The 17,521-nt window shown below is 40.3% G+C and overlaps 1 protein-coding gene across 5 annotated transcripts in view; it reads right to left on the reverse strand.

The window, feature by feature from the left end:
• OTUD7A (OTU deubiquitinase 7A) overlaps nt 1-17,521 on the reverse strand; it is a 227,748-nt gene that overhangs the window by 27,102 nt on the left and 183,125 nt on the right. For all 5 annotated transcript variants that reach the window (XM_089781887.1, XM_075897706.2, XM_075897700.2 and 2 more), the window contains 2 exons: nt 4,764-4,891; nt 1,650-1,799 (listed from right to left, as the gene is read on the reverse strand). In XM_089781887.1, the coding sequence (XP_089638013.1) occupies nt 1,650-1,799; nt 4,764-4,891 (278 nt within the window). The remainder of the gene's footprint in view (nt 1-1,649; nt 1,800-4,763; nt 4,892-17,521) is intronic.

Genomic DNA, 17,521 nt, shown 5'->3' on the forward strand with positions numbered 1-17,521 from the left:
TTCCTGTCACAGGGGGTCTGTGGGGAGAGGGTCAGGATGGGATAATAGTCTCTCTCTCAGGCTACGTCTATAATACAGGCTTCTTGCGCAAGACGCTTTTTTCGGAAGAGATCTTCTGAAAAAACTACTTGTGCAAGAGAGTGTCCACACTGCAAAAGTGCAGATTGCCTGGACGCTATCTTGCACGTAAGCAGTGATTACTAAGGACAGAATGGCCACCAGGACACCTGTGCTTTTTTCCTCTTCCCTCTTCTTCTGAAAAAACTGCCTCTTCCCCGTCCACACATGCCTTTTTGTGAAAGAGCTCTTTCACAAAAAGGCATTCTTCTTGGTAGAATGAGGATTACCAATTGCACAAAAAGCCTTCTGTTCTTTCGATTTACTGTTGAAAGAACGCGCTTGCAGTGTGGACGTAACTCAAGTTTTGTCGGAAAAATGGCCGTTTTTCCAACAAACCTCTGTAGCGTACGCATATCCTCAGTTAAGCATTAGCTTTCTCTTAGAACCAAAGTTGAGGGAACTTGTGAGGAGGCCTGAACACTTGTGAGCTTGGGTGGATTCATTGTGCACCATCATTGCTTTGAACAACTTGGGTCCATTAGGGCCTCAGGCTTAGGCTGTTTGATTAAGTCTGCAACACGTTATGGTGAGCTAGTTAAAGAGCCATGAACATTTAATTGTTGAAACTCTTACTCTGTCCTACTTTTAACTATAACTAGAAGCATATATGGAGTAGAAGGATAACAAACCCTTTGTGCAAATATAGGTGGATTCGCTATTGAGATCTGGTCTCTACATCTCTGAGGTGCTACAATAGGACTAGAAAAGAACTTAAAAATCCAGCTAGTATATAAACATATGGTTAAATGGTTTTTTATACAGTTGCTGTCATTTTTTTTCAGAAGAATCAAAGCATGCAGCAAGCAGAACAAACAAAGGTTTTAACTGATTTTTTTTAAATGAAAAACAAATTGAATACTGTACACAAGTCAAGAGATACCTTTCCTTAGGGGTATATCTCAGTCAAGCGGTGTGAGTGCAGCACACAACAAGACCAATGCCAGCTCCAATAAAGAGAAGAATGCAGCCATGGCAGCGGGGACTGGCCTCTAGAATACATACCCAAGGTTCTAGGCAGGGCTCTACTCAAGAAAATATCCTGCGCCATCACCCGTGCTGCCCTGGCTACTCGGCAATTGTTACCTGAGCTAGCTTTGAACTAGTTAGACCAAAACTAACCTGGTGGGTCGCCATGAGCTGCAATCATATCCATTCATTGCAGTGCAGCTGAAGCCTATGTAAGCTTTGGTAACAAGGACAAAACTCACTTTTCATCTTCAAAACACCTCACTAACCCTAATTAACAAATGCCTCCAGGATGCCTAGTGTAAAAGGCCAGTAGCATTATCTCATTTACACATACGTGGACCAACACAAAGGAATTAAATACACAGTGTTAGAGCAAAGATTAGAACCCAGGAGCTGTTGACTCCAGTCTTGTTCTTAGATGATTAAGATGAGCCCACCCTGTATATTACAGTAAAATCCAATGGGTGAAGTTTATTTTTAGATAGACAAAACCAGCAATTAGCACTTTGCATTCCCCTCCACCACAAAACATTGACTAGATCGGAAATGTCTCAACCTACCTTGTTCTCTCTGTTGATCTTTTTGTTCCATGGACACAAGAGCAGAGAAATGGGCTTGATCATAGGCCAGGACAAGAGGTGAGCAGTGGCATCTGTTAGGTGGAACTTCCAGTGGCAAGTAAATTCCTCCAAATGGGATAGGTGCAAATGCTACAAAGACAGAAGCAAGATTTTTTTAAAATAAACAAGCCAGAAAAATAGGATGGGAAAAGTAAAGGTACCCTGACATTTTTATATTAATAGGCTACATATAAGTTTCAGAAGGCAGTGTTAAATGAGGGGAAAACCTAATTCTTTGATGTTGAAAAGAGTCTAAAGAACAGTTGAAGTTTCATGGTAATATTTTTAAGGAATTATGAATTTAGAAATATTAGGAAATAATTCCATTCTGATCCCAAGGCCTCTCCTCACTGCAATTTTTTATTAGTAAAGAAATATATGTATGATAACAGGATCTTCATGTCTGATGCACATGAGCAGAATTGTATTCCTCTGGAATATTTTTAGTTACAAGTAAAAGCTTTTCATTGATATCAAACACGTAGTATTAACTTTTATTTTTTTGACAATGTGGTCTGATTATGTGCTTGGCTACTAGACTTCTTTGCCAAACAGCTTTTCTTTGATTACCATTGCATATGTATTGCTCATTTACAATTTGTTATGAATACCATCTTTGCAAGGAGAAATAAACACTTGACCTATTCCTTTTTCTTTTGTGTTCGATATTTCATTCAACTATTGTAGGTTATGGAGGATTTTTTTCTAAGCTCTATTTGTATATTGATTTGGCCAGCGTGTTGTTATAATAAACTACTCTTTCTAGTTATTTTTGTTAAAGTGGCTGAGGTTATATAATATACCAGTTAAAGCATTATGATGCAGGAACCTCAATATTTTACAGAGGCTCATATATATACGAGACAGCAACACACGTCATAAGTTGCCTATGACTACAGTTTTCAGAAAAATATTGCATTAAGCAGTGACTATAACACTCTTTTTTGCCCCACAAAACCACTAATCATTTCTTCATGGAAAGGGAAAAAGTTGGTCTCCCGGTCAGAACAACGGACAAGCAGCTAGGAATTCCTGAAATCTAAATCCAACTCTAAGAATCACTCCCTTTGTGACTTTAGAAAAATTATGTAATCTCAGCTGCTGTTTGCCCATTTGTAGAACAATGATTATTAACAACACTTACTTGCTTTACAGCTGGGTAAGAAGAAACAAAGATGAATTAACGTTTCCACAGCACTCTGAAGAGCAAAGTGTTATCTGTGCACTAAAGCTAGTTGCTAGGCCTGCCCCAGTTAAACTCATACTTTAAACACATGTTTTACATGAGTAACAAAAGTTTTGGTAAAAAGTATGGAAAAGTCTGCACCGGGAAAAATATTTGTATGTGATGATCTATTTAACTGTGAATTATTCACTAGAAATTTTAGGCAGGGATGCTAGCACTGCCTATTAATAAGATTAAACTGACACTTTGCATGGTAAGAGCTTGTTTTGGTTGGCTATAAGTTTGCCAAAATATTTGGGCAGAAATGTTACATGCCGGTTAACTCTCAGGCTGATATTTGATAATTTTTAGCCAAAATGGTTCAGAAATTTCCAAGAATGAGGATAGGGAAAATATATATTGTTTTAACCAAGTTTATACATCTTTGAAAAAAATTTGCAATTCTTGCTTGAACATTATAAACCCCTCCCCGCCTCACCAGTTCTTGTCCACATAGAGCCTGCTACTGCTATCACTTACACTGTCAACTAAAGTGGGATGCCGTTCTTCTTGAAAAGTAATAGGTGTAATGGCACTGCGCAAGAGGATTTTTCTTGCGCAAGAAAGGGCAGAGTAGATGCTCCTTCTTGTGCAAGAGCCTCTTCTGAAAAAAATGGTGGCTCATTAGGTATGCAAATGAGGCTCGGCGATATTCCACGCTTAGCCTCATTTGCATATTACTCGTGCAAGAAGCCGCGAGTGTAGACATAGCCAAGGTGTTTTAGAGGTTCTCAGAGAAAAGGTCTCTAGAATTTTATTTTTTAATGTGGACAAACAATATACACCACCCAGCTTCGTTCTCAGAAACAGCTGAACAAATGTAACTGAACTTTTCTAAAAGAATTCACCCTACTATGGCAAACACACAGAATGGAAAATTTTAGTCCAACTGGTTACAGTTTGGTAAAGTTATAAGCAACAGTGAACAGGAGCTTGTAAGTGGGAATTTTGGGACACCATCAAAAATAAATACATATAAAGACCTACCATAGGATAACATATGCAAAAACATGGAGAAAATTAGGACTCTTTTGGGAACTGAGCAAATTATTCATAGTGAATAGTTTATTGGATAAACTTCAGGGTTTTTTATGCAGACTGAACTTTATAAATGTGTGCATTACTTTAAATGATTCAAAACACTTTCTGAGAACACATTTTAGTGCACAAGATGTTTGCAAACTCTTTGATTTCATGACACATTGCTAAAATTCACTAGTTAGCGATGTGCTATTGGTGTCCTAATTCACACAGCACAGTTCACATAAATTGCAATATTTGCCTACCCTCATAAAGTTGATCTATCTTTAAAAATGTATTTAGACCAGAGGCTTGATGCAAAGCCCATTGGAGTCAATGACCTAAATGTGCATTTGATAAGCCATATAACTACAGAATGTGTTTTTACATTCAGTGGCTTTTCTATTAAACAAGGTCACAAATTTTAGCAGGAAAAATTAAAAAGAAGCATAAAAGACTGACAGAGGAATGATGATTTCAAAATGTGGAAGGAGAAAAGACAGCAACAGAATGAGAACTTTACTAACAGAGCTTGATTGGCCTATAAACGTGCTATGAAATCCCTGAATTTTAAAATGGGGCAAGTGTTCACAATGCTGTGTATGGTTTTAGACACATGAATCAAGTCACGTGAAAGATGATGGGCGCCACAGACCTAAAATCCCTGAACTGCTCTGCACTGATACCTCTCATTTATATATATTATTATAAAGACTGTTATGATGGATAAATAAATGTGTTGTGCTCTAAAATTCCTTGGCTATACAGTGATTTTAGCGAGGTGCACAAAGTGCTAATGAGAGACTTACCTTCTCCCCCTGAGTCTCTTAGCATTGTGTCTGCTACAACAACAATTGGTCTTCTCAATATATGTGCTAAGACAAAAACGTGGAACTCTTCTAAACTTTCATACACTGGATCTTCTGAATTGTCAACTCTGGAAGACACAGCACAATGACCTCAGCTGATCAACTAACAAGTGAAGATATTTTTTTCACCCTCAAGATTATTATAATAGACAAAGTGACAGAGAGGGAACTATAGGCGTGAAAGTCTCACAAGAACTAGCAATGACGCATGGAATCTCTTCTCTTTTAGTCTGCATTTTAAACTCAGGCTAGATTAGTAGTAATTGAAATCTTTACTGTCTGATACATTGTGTAGCAAAGCTGATGTCATTCTCAGCCAAGTTCCTAGTGGTGGGATTGTCCCAATCACTAAAATCACAATTACTACAGGCACCTTCTGTAGAGAAGCCAAGTAAACGTTGAGGCACATTGGTATGTAACCAATGTCATATCTGCCTGGTGGAGAGAGGACTTCAGTCTCTTAAGCTGTGTGCCTCTAAGTCTGTTCTTCAGTATCAAACACACACACACAAAAAGAAACTAAAAATAAAGAAAAAAAGCTAGGGTGTGGGTTGGGAAGAGATGAGGAATCCCCTGCAAGTTTCTAGTACATTTACTGACCAGTTTTGACTTTTGTTTCTGGAGTCATACAAAACCCAGCTTATATGTAGGACTAGAGATCATGAAAGCCAAAATACTGTAGAAGACTACAGAATAAATTACTGAATAGGCGACTCATTTAAGGTGACCTCGTAAGGAGTCTGATCTAACCGCTACATACTGAAGTCAGTGGGAGTCTTTTCATTAACTATAAGAGCTGGATCAAGCTCAGAGTACTATATACAGGTCAGTCACAAAGCCTCATGTCGTACTAGCAGAGTAAAACAAAGATCAAACTAAGAGCAATTCATAAGTCAAAGTATCTGGTCATTAATGTTTTTGCTTTTATAGACATTTTAAAATTTTCTAGTCTACATTTGAACATTCCACAATGGCCTAAGCAGCTTGGAAGCTTACCCAGTATCAAAATGAGAAAGTAAGTTAAAATAAAGATTGAAAAGTGTCATGCATGAAAAGAAAGGAGTTTTTAAAACAATGAAAAATTTAATTGGAGGTCAATTTAAGCTCTTGAATACTTGAAAAAACTTTTACATGTCAACTTTCCTCCTCTTTCATATTTTATATATAAGTAAGCTTAGTTTAATGACACCAGGAAGTTATATTACTTTCTCTACATGATGAAAGTACAGAATGGCCTTTTAACATCTAATTGCCCAAGAAAGGTGAGTTATGTGGCAAATTTCACAGTTGACAAAGACATTTTGTGTCAAAGTAAGAAGATAATTCTGTACATCAGAGCATATCCATTACTAGACCAGAAACCTTAGCTTCAAAGGTGGCCAAAATGAACAAATTACCTACAAAAAGAACTTGGAGGAGACAAGTATACAGAGGATGCTGTTAGCAAATCAGAATGTCCGTCCTATGTGGGGTGAACTTCAAACAGTTTGTGTTCCACTGAATCTCATGACTGAAAGGCACCAACAATGACTGAAAATGGAAAAGGCCATAGCTGCTGAACATCCATTAGAAGAGACAAATGAGGAATCTGAGTATCATGCAGAGCTGTGAAAACCCAGATTAAATTACCTAATCACTGTTACCCAAAGGGATTAGAGAGTACAAAGCTTAGGCAAGCAGCAAAAATACATCTACAATGCATGTGACACATAAGGTGACTTGTAATTTATAACTGCTCAAACACCCAGGTCAGTACTTAAAGGATACATACGAAGTCTATAAACTGATGGGTAGTGGTATCAAGTACCACACAGACAAAGTCAATGTGTCAAATAGAAAGCGTTGAACCAAAATCTACATCTAGAGTGTCATTCATATTCCTCAGAATTTGTTTCTGAACTCTAAACAACTTTGTAAAATTACTTAAAAAAAGAGAGACTGTTTTGTGGTACCAAAAAAGAATTAGATTACCCAAATACACATTTTCAAAGATTGCACATTCTTCACATACACCAGTGTTTTCACGTTACTGAGATACAGGGTGGAATTTCCACAGAACACTTTATAGGTCTCACTCATCATGGACTCTATATGCTGTGTATGTTTTAAACAACAATTAATTAGCTGGGGATAATTTCCTCTCTGGCTGTCTCTCTTCTTTTCCCCTATCATATACAGGTTTGGAATCATATTGTGTTATCCCCTTATACCTCCACTGCTGACAACTTCTCTCTATCCACTGCTGGGCCAGAAGTAACACACGGCAAGGTTTAAAATGACTTGGGGACTTGAGGGTTAGTAGGAAGGAGAAAACAACAACACTACTAGAAAAATTGCTGACACGGGAAATACAAGCTTATGTAACATTTTTTGATGGCTCTAATTATTATGGCGACTGAGTGGTCTCCAGGAGGAGTTCAGATAAGTTGACTAGGACTCAGTTTATCTATGGAACAGAACATAGGATAGTTTGTTCTTGAAGTCTGGATCAGAGATTAATCAGTGTGTACGACAAATGAAAACCCTTTTTGGCTTTGAGAAGGTGCTGACCACCTGTAGCTGCAGTTTTTGTCTGGAAGAGCCTAAAGGCCTGCTGAAAAATTAACTGAAGTCAATGAGCCAAATCAACATTGGCACTGCAGCCTGGACACGTCCCAAATTAACAATGGAATTTTGTAACCTGTGTAATAAGGCACACACTGTAATATATTTTTTGTGAGATAGAAAAGTGAACAATGACACATATGCCCTTATTGTTATGTACAAACAGGATTTTTTGGTGCATATATTGAAGGACTTGGAATCATAAATCTGTACATGCAAGTGGATTTACTTATTTATAACTTTTTTTAAAAAAAGCCCTTTTCTTTCCTCATTTATTCATTTTCACTCCAAACTAAACATACCTAAGGTGAAATCCTTGCCCACTGAAGTCAATGTGAGGAGTTGGTGGGGAGTTGCACTTACTTCAGTGGGGCCAAGATTTCACCTAATCTTTTTAAATATTTTGTCCAGGTTTTTCCATGCCTCTAATAATTCTGTCACCCATCTCTTACTCAGCATAGGCAAAAGGGACTCTTATGTGAGATAGGGTAACTAGAATTGAGCACAATTTATCAGGTGAATGAACACTGTACCACTGATGTATATAAAACCAACAGACAAATCATTAGCATAATAATTAGAATTTAATACAACATAATATGAATAGTATATTAGCATCATAACTATCATAAGCATAATGTATATAATAGCATTATATTTTCATACTGTTTTCAGTCTTCTTTATATATACACACACTCAGTTTTTGTTTGTATTTTTACTTATTGCTTCACACTGATAAAAATTTACATTGAGCTATTGAGCAGCTCTTTTTCTGGGTTGGTTACATATAAGTTAGAAGCAGTTAAGGATCTGAGAAATTAAAATGATTCTTTCCAATGCATGTTAGCTTGCATCGTCAACACTTTATTTCATCTCCCATCCTGCTGTCCATTCACCTAGCTTTGTTAGGTCTCTATAAAAATTCCTCACACTTTTCTCTAGCCCAAACGCTACATATTGCACGAATGGTGTGAGTTAAGGAGATATTTTTTATTCTCTGCCATAAGAGGCATAGCCCAGATTCCTAAGATGACAGACACACAACAGAATATCTGGACTTTTTCTGTTGAACATGCAAAATTTCTACACGTTGTGTATGCTGAGCAGGGTATTTGCTGAAAACGCTTATCTAGATGTATAAGAAGTGTATGGACAATTTCGGTGCATCACTCTTATAATGTACCTTCCATGTCTTTTACTGAGACAATTCTTGCACTTCATCCTCTGGCTCTCCTGTGCCTCATGAATGATAAGAGATTTATGTTGTGATCAATAATTCAGTTAAATAAATGCCACTTATAGGGCTTTACTGGTAGAAAATGGACTTTTCCTAAGCAACGCTATATCCTCTTGCCTTTATAAAACACTGAAAAAAGTCAAGAAACCACTGACTACGAGTCTGTACCTTGTGAAATAAATCAGCTGTCTATAGAAAGCGCTGCTGAGACAGCGGCTTTGAAAGTTTTCAGAAAGCAATACAAAGAGTGGAAGTGAACTGAACCTTGAGTGCCCTTCTTTAAAAGAACATTTTATAGAAATCTGTGACCGTAAGCAACCATCCAAAAGATAGAGACAAATGAGTAGCCAGAAGCAATGGTTCACTGTTTGTCTATTCTTCACATGTCTCACTGAAGAGGTTTCTTTCCTTATTACAGACTTTTTGAGAAAACTGAAGCAAAACCCCAAAGCGAGGAGATTTATATATAGTGGCTGCATTTTAAATTTTTGGGGGGAGAATTTGGGGAAATAATTTATTTCACAATAGAAAACAAAAGAAATTAAGAAAAATATATCAACCTAATTCACAGAAATTAGATCTATTTTAATGTATATTTTCATTTATATTTGCTTAATTGGCAGATTATTTCTTTGCTTTCAATATGACAACTTTAACACATTAATATATAGGAGAGAAAGCAAAATATCTTCTCTGTACTATGAATTATAATAGTATCCAGTTCATATATTTAGATGGGATAGTTCTGAAGAAACTCAACATACTCTGCAAGAATATCCACATGGCAGAAGTGCATACCACCACTGGGATAAAGGTGCATAAGAACCTCAGACAAGAAAGGTGGTAGCAACACAACATGCTGATTGGTCGAGATGAGAAAAAAACCTCAAAAACACTTAATTAAAGTTTTTACTAAAGTTTCATTTTTTTCCATTACAAAAATTAATGGCAGTTTCAAGATCAATACATGTCCAAAGGCTTTTCCATCCACTTCTATACTTAGAGGCTGTGTCTACACTGGCACCTTTTTCCGTAAAAGGGATGCTAATGAGACACTTCGGAATTGCAAATGCCACGGGGGATTTAAATATCCCCCGCGGCATTTGCATGAACATGGCTGCCGCTTTTTTCCGGCTCTGGGTTTTGCCGGAGAAAAGCGCCAATCTAGACGGGATCTTGCGGAAAATAAGTAGACGATCCTACTTTCAAGTAGGAATAAGGGATCTTTCTGGAAAAGGACTTATTTTCAGCAAGATCCCGTCTAGACTGGCGCTTTTCTCCGACAAAACCCCGAGCCGGAAAAAAGCGGCAGCCATGTTCATGCAAATGCCGCGGGGGATATTTAAATCCCCCGCGGCATTTGCAATTCCGAAGTGTCTCATTAGCATCCCTTTTACGGAAAAGGGTGCCAGTGTAGACACAGCCAAAAGGTCTCCTTCATTCACATACAAATCTCATGCACATATCTCATGACTGGAAAAGCTGTCCTTTCCCTCAAAAAATGGTAACACCATTCTAGAATGCCCCTCCATAAGGGACAGATGTGAGGTGTGCACCATGCAATACTGCTGCTAGTATTACTCCTACTGCTTTAGGTAAGTGAATTCTAGGGACAAACCATGAGGTGCCAGGAATTGGTGCTTGCTACACAAGAAGCAGCATTCCTTGCTTTGTATTAGTAATGAACAGTGAGCCAGCATGTGATTAGGACTCAGAAACCCTAGGCTGTTGGATGTATTTTCTTTTGGATATATAACACTGAGGTCCTGACTATCTATGGCTATTAAAGATCCCATAGACACCTCCTAAGTCTTTGGGGGTAAGCACCGATTTCCCGATCAAGTAATAATTTGGATATTTTCTATCTAAAATTCCCTCCTCAACTTGATGCTATCCCTTTCTTCTTCACTTCCTGTCCTAAACTGTTGACTAGCAGCTCTAAGAGCTGTTCACAAGTGGGTGCAAATTAGGATTGCATTTCAGAAGTGGGTGAAATGTTCCCTGTATTTGTGAAGTATTTTGCTATTTTTTAGGATGAAAGGATCTAGAAATGTAAGAAATATTTTAATATTTAATATTAAATCAATATAAGTCACTTTTACTTCACAGCTTACCCTGTGATTGTGGTGTGATTCCCAGTCTACTGTGATTGCTAATTAAACTGTGAAAATGCAAGGAAGTTGAACGGGGAAGTTAATATTACTGAGAAGTTGTTTGTTCTCAGTGTATATAAATGAACGGATTGCAGTTTGCATAATTTTCCATTAGTCATTTGCCCCAAACTATCTATCTCTTTGTCTCTCCCAGATTATTTCAAATCTGCTTCAGTATGTCTTAGGCTGACCTCACATTTTAATTCAGTGAATTTGGACATTATTTACAAATAGTGATTAAGTTTTGGACTTAAAGGACATGGGCAAAAAATATACTTGAGTTTTTCTTTTATAATGTATCCCCTCTCTGTTTTTTTTAATGTCAACATAAAAACACCAAATAGCTCAGAGCAAAATGAAACACCTGCACCTGGAGAGTCCTCTCATAACTGAATGAGGCAAAAACAAGCAAAAAGATCACAGTGTTTCACTCTGAAGACAAAACATCAGAGTTAGAATTCAGATCAAGAACATACCTCAGTCTGGCATCTTATTGCAGGCAGAGATGGACAAGAACAGGGGAAATGGCCAATACTAGAACCACCATAGAAGCATGTTCTAAATGTGAGAGGACTTACACAACTAAGATGAAAGCCCCCATCCTTGTCCATACTGTGGGAAACCCAACATGTTGTGGGACTTGGTAGAGTGATCTGAGAGGGATGCAGGAAGGTGAACAACTGTGGAGGCAGACTCTCTTAATTTCTATTTGACTAGAATGTTTATGGAGCCAATGGCTGCGGATCTCATGTGGGGCTGTGGGAATGTTCTGGGATATTAGTAATGGCTGCAGTCTGTTGTGTAGCTGCCCCATGCCTGACATCCAGATTTTGGAGACAGGAGAGAGGAAATGGAGTATTATTATTATATTAACTTCTATTGTGGCAGAACGTATGGGGCCTAGGTGTGGAGCAGGACCCCATGGCACTAGGAAGCACACAAACATGACAAACCCTGACCCCACGAGCTTATAATCTCCATACTGGTCACTTGGGAGTGACCATTTCCCCATGCAATCGGTATTGAAGACATGGACGTCAGCCATAATTCCTGTTAGCATTAAAGGGAGTTAAATGCAGTGATCTCACTATGTAAAGGAGAGAACAGAACACAGACAAGAGTATCACCAAATATCCTAACAGAAGATTCATAGGTGATCGAAGAACACAAGGAAACCCAACAGAACTGGCGATAGGGGTCTGTTCCTCTATTCTCAGTGTGTCATATGCTATACACAGCTCAGATGTCAAAATAATTTGGTCATAACACTCAGTACAGGAACCTTATTGTGGTTCAACATGCCACAGTTTTATACATTACTCTCAAAATTCATGTTGTTTTTATAGTGAGATTAGCTAGTCTCCAAAAGACAGCTCTCATTTGGAAGAAATGCTAAAAATACATGTATCTATTTACACAAAGATACTTAGATCCCATGGTAACACGTGCATAATGACCACCTAAATATGATAATCAAACTAATAAGAATCCAGTCCTGAGTCCAAAATTGGGCTAAGAGATTATTTATTTTAAGTGATGTATTGTAAGTGGTATTTCAGAAACACCTAGACAGCCCCACAGAGGATCCCGTTGTGCTAAGCACTATACAAACACAGAAGAAGAAGAAGAAAAAGACAGCCCCTCCCCAAAATGCATACAAGTATATAAAACTGGCATTTAGCCCACTAAGAGCTTAGGAATTTTTTCAATAGCCAGCGCTCACATTTACCAAACAGTGAACTTCCATGTGATCTGTGGAAGCATTTCCAAAAGAATGAGCAAAATGTCTAAATTCTAGCAGTACCAGTGAAAAATTCCTTTATTTTCCCTTCACTAATTTGGATGAATCTACAAAGGCTATCCATTACCTTTTGCACTAGATAGAAGTATTTTTATCATTACTCTTTCCTTCAATTCAGTGTTATAAGATACATATGCTTCTGAAAAGCTAATTCAGAAGGAAATAGTGTTTCTAAAAGACAAGGAATTTTCTTCTCTTTCCCATCCAGTGCTATGGTTTCATATTTCTGTTTTCTACTCATGTACTGTTGGGCTGTTTCACTTGTTTCATGGAAACAAAGAGTCACAAAATATTTTTTTTAAGTCTAGCTAGCATAGTTCACATATCTATAGGAACATGAAGGCCTTATGCATATGGCTGAAATTCATGCTACAGTCCTGAATCTGACAGAGTGATAGTAAGACTGCCACATACAGTACCTGAATAATCATACAACACTTTATTAGTAATGTACTTCATCATAAAACTCTGAAGATAGATGCACTAGATTTGTACCTCTACTTCAGTTTATATTTCTTCCACGTTTAATATGATTTTTAACTAAACATAAGATAGAATTTTGTAACAGAACAAAAAGATAAAAATCTACAAACAGCTCAGTCTGAGCAAGTAGCATTAACAGAGAAAAAAGAAACATCTGATCAGTGTTTAAACTACTGACACATGCTGCGTGATACAAAACTGCGAATAGGAGCACGTATTCTTCACTCATGACTCTCTCGCTTTGCCACCCACTCACTCATTTCTTTCCAAAGGAAACCTGAATCAGTAGCTCATCAAAGTGATTCAGATACACGTTTTAATATTCATTTTCATTATGTTACATTTGTCAGAAAAGAATAATTGAATATTGTGTGGGGGCACTGCACTGGGATGTGCAGTCCAAACATTGTAACCTTTCCACAGTCCTGCTGTCGTACATCCCCTCAGAAAACATTCACGCAAAATCATTTACACCTAATTCAGGGAGTGTCAGTAGAATGAAAATTTATAAAAAGCAGAGCAAAGTTGATGGGCTGTATTTTATAAACCTTAGACTCACAAAGCTTATCTAGTCCATCTCCCTAGCAGTGTAAAATTGTTCCCTTCAGGACATATTTTAGCATTTTATCTAGTTAATATAGAAGCGAACCAAGCAACGGGAATCTCACTTTTAGTTGCATCTGTTCAATATGATTGTCAGATAGCTTTCCCTGATATTCCATTAACATTTTCTCTCTCAATTTCTTGTCATTATTCCTTACTGAATTTCTCTACGTCCTTGGTGTTTACTACCAACATTTGTAGATTATTATGTCTCCGCCATAACCATTGCTTAGCCTAAAAGGATTTTAGGCGAATCATTGGTAGGAATATAAGACAGAGGGCATTTAGCTTTTTTATCTCTTTCCTCATAAAACAATATAGCTAGTCCCCTAATCCCTTTTATTGTTCTTTTCTCACCTCCCTCCAATTAGTCAATATCTTCAAAATGACCCTCAGATAAGAACACAATCCTGGAGGTGAAATTGCTGTTTAAAAAGGGCTCATACCTTTCCAACCACAACCCCTCCCTTCTCCCCTTCCCTGTACTCCCAATAAACACACCAGTTTTGAGTGGAACCACAAAAACTTTGTATTATTTTCCAAAGAACAGTAACTGGGGAGGAGGGGGGCGGCAGAAGGGAGGTTCAGGGCTGGGAGTGGCACATGGGGTGGTTGGTGGAGCCACCTCGGGTCCGGGGACCTCGGCGAGTGGCTGGGGCCTGGGACCACAGGGGGGTGGGCAGGATGAGGGGCTGGAGTGGGGACAGGGGCTGGAATGGGAACAGGAGCCGGGGGTGCCATCACTTCCCAGATCGCAGGACACAAGATTTTGCCCTGCTGTTCAAGCTGGTCCCACATTCAGTTGCACCACTCGGTGTCATCCCGGACCTTTTGCGCCAAGGTTCGTTGCACATCATGCAAAATGGCCACATGCTCCCTCATGAGGTCCTTGTGGATCCTCCTGTGTTTGTGGCTCCCCTGGGGTCGGGCGGCTGCCTCTGATGGCGTGGATCACCCCTCAGTGACAGCTGGTCCAGCTGTGGAGGAAAAGAGGGAGAGGCAGTCAGTCATCCATGCAGACACTGTGCATGAGGCCATGCCCTCCTGTGTGAGCAGTCCTCGGCCAGCGGATGGTGATATCTCGTGAGCCAGGCCATGTGTGGCCTGCACAGTAGGACCTACCTCACAGAGGCCCTGAGGTGCCCAGGGGATCACACTTCCCGCTATCCTACTCCCCTCCCATTCCACAGACAAGCAGGCAAGGGAAGTGTTCAGCCACAGTGGGATCCCATGGGCAGGACAGGGGTCTGAAGCAGCTCTCCTTCCATGGTGGCCACACTCACACCTGTGCCTGGCGGCGCTATCGGCGAGAGCGGGTGGTTCCTCGAGCGTGCAGGCATGGCCGTGTGCTGTGTGGGTCACTCCTCAGAGTGCTGGGGGCCATGAGTACACCCTTGTGTCCAGCCTGCTTCCAGCAGTGTCTGGTGGTGGGTGGGTGTCCCCCCAGGGGTCAGACGTGTGTGGGGCCTCCACACAACCTGTGAGCACGAGCCTATTGGTGCTCCGGGGCTAGCCCCTGAGGCCACGTGGTGCACACTGCTGCTGCACATGCTTGTATGTGCACGGAGTGCAGCACACTGTCCAGGCCGAGCAGGCCAAGCGACGATCGCTCCTTATCCCCTCTGCACCCATCTCCTCCACCCTGTGTATTTGTGGAAAACAGCCAGCACTCACCTGATGATCCCTCCCCAGCGTCAGCTGATGCCTGGGAGATGTCCAGGGCCTGGGGTACTGGCTCCAGGGTTTGGACAACCGTACTGGCTGTGTCTTCCTCCTCCTGCAGCTGCTGTTTGTCCTCCTCCTCTTCCTCAAGGAGCTCCGGCCGGGCGACCACCATCCCCCAGAATTCTGTGCAGCTCCTCGTAATATAGGCACGAGTGTGGTCCTGCCCCAGAGTGAGAGCTGTGCTCCCTGGCTCTGGTGTATCCTTGGTGCCACTCCTTGACCTTATTCCTGACTTGGTACAAGGTGCAGGGGTGGTGTCCCCTCTCGGCTAGAGCTTCAGCCATCCAGCTATAAATGTCAGCATTCCATCTCCGGGAGAAGGGATCCTGCAGGGTAGCCTCCTCCCCCCACAGCTCCAGGAAGGACAGGATCTCCGCCCCGGACCAGGAGGACACATGGCGTTTGCTGCCCCTTGGTGGGTCCTGGTAGCCCTGGGGCTGATCCCTGTGAGTTTCGGGGGGCTTGTTGCTCAGCCATACCTCTGAATTGTGTTGCGGGAAGAGCTGCGCGGTCAGGTGCAGCTCTCGGGGCCAGCTTCCTGCCACAAGGCTTGTTCCGGGTGCCTGCAGCTTTAAGAGTCGTGATTAGTATGGACAGAGGGTCCACCAGGGCACCTGTGTTATTTCCTGGAGGCTGCTTCTTTTAAAAGAAATCCCTCCTCCTGGTCCACACACGCCTTTTTCTGAAAGAGCTTTTTTGGAAAACGAGTTCTTCCTCATAGAAAAAGGAGTACCACTGTCGGCAAAGCCCCTCTGTTCTTTTACTTACTTTTGAAAGAACACAACTGCAGTGTAGACATAACTCAATTTTTGTTGGAAAAACGGCCGTTTTCCCAACAAAACTCTGTAGTGTAGACATACCCTAATAAATTGGTACCTTGTTTTGAAAAAGCTGCCTGCTGTTGCTGCAAATGCTTACTGAGAGCATTGTGTCCTCAAGGAGTAAAGGACTAGCTTCCCAGAAGAGCCTTGCTCTGCTGGACTTAGTGCTGGGAGCCACAAAAGATAGAAAGGGTTCACGGGCATTCAAATGCTCCATTTTGGAGTCCTAACCCTAGGGAACTTCATGGGACTTGTGGGGCCCGAATACTTAAGGGGTCCCTCCTGAATGACTGGTTACAGGCTAGGGTACAGACAGAGCTTAGCATCTGGGACTGCCCCCAGGGTGCATTTTTCTGCATTTAGTCTAGTTTTGTCATAGTCAGCACACTCCTCCAAGTTCTCTAGGCCACTCTGTACTATTTCTGGATCATTACTGGTTCTCAGATCTCCTTCTCATAACCATCAGCTATGAATTTCATGATTTTGCTAAAGATAAATGAAGATACTGAAAAATACTTAGGCCTAACAAAAATCCATGTAGTACTCAATTAGCCACATCCCCTCAACCTGATACATTGTCATTCATCATTACTTTTCATTTAAGGTCCCTCAATTCATTTTAGTCCATATGAAACTGCATATGTAAATTTTTGAATGATAATATATAAAATATGTTATTAAAATGCAGATACTGTATAGCAAATCAGATACTTTAACTTCACTCACTATTTTTATGATTCTATAAGGGTACATCTACACTTGCACCCTAGTTCGAACTAGGGATGCGAATGTAAGTGACCGAAATTGCTAATGAAGCGTGGATTTAAATATCTCTGATGGAGTCCTGAAGATTATCTCTACGTTGCAAACATCAACCCCAAGTTCCCTGTGATGGCTATCTTTCTGCATGGTGCTTAATAAGCCAGGGAAAACATTGCTGAATGAGGAAAGACATGCATCCTCTCTCTCTGGCTACGTCTAGACTGCAAGTCTCTTTCGAAAGAGGCTTTTTCGAAAGATACTTTCGAAAGAGGCTTTTTCAAAAGTTACTTTTGAAAAAGCCTCTTTCGAAAAAGAGCGTCTAGACTGCAACCAGTACTTTCGAAAAAGCAAGCCGCTTTTTCGAAAGAGAGCACCCAGGCAGTCTGGATGCTCTCTTTCGAAAAAGCACAGTTTGCATTACATAGCTCCTTTTTTCGAAAGAGCACTTTCGAAAAAAGGCTTTGTTCCTCGTGAAATGAGGAGTACCGCCGTCGAAAGAAAAGCCACG

Source organism: Pelodiscus sinensis, chromosome 14, assembly GCF_052426305.1.
Source record: "Pelodiscus sinensis isolate ZL-2025 chromosome 14, ASM5242630v1, whole genome shotgun sequence".
NCBI lineage: Eukaryota > Metazoa > Chordata > Testudines > Trionychidae > Pelodiscus > Pelodiscus sinensis.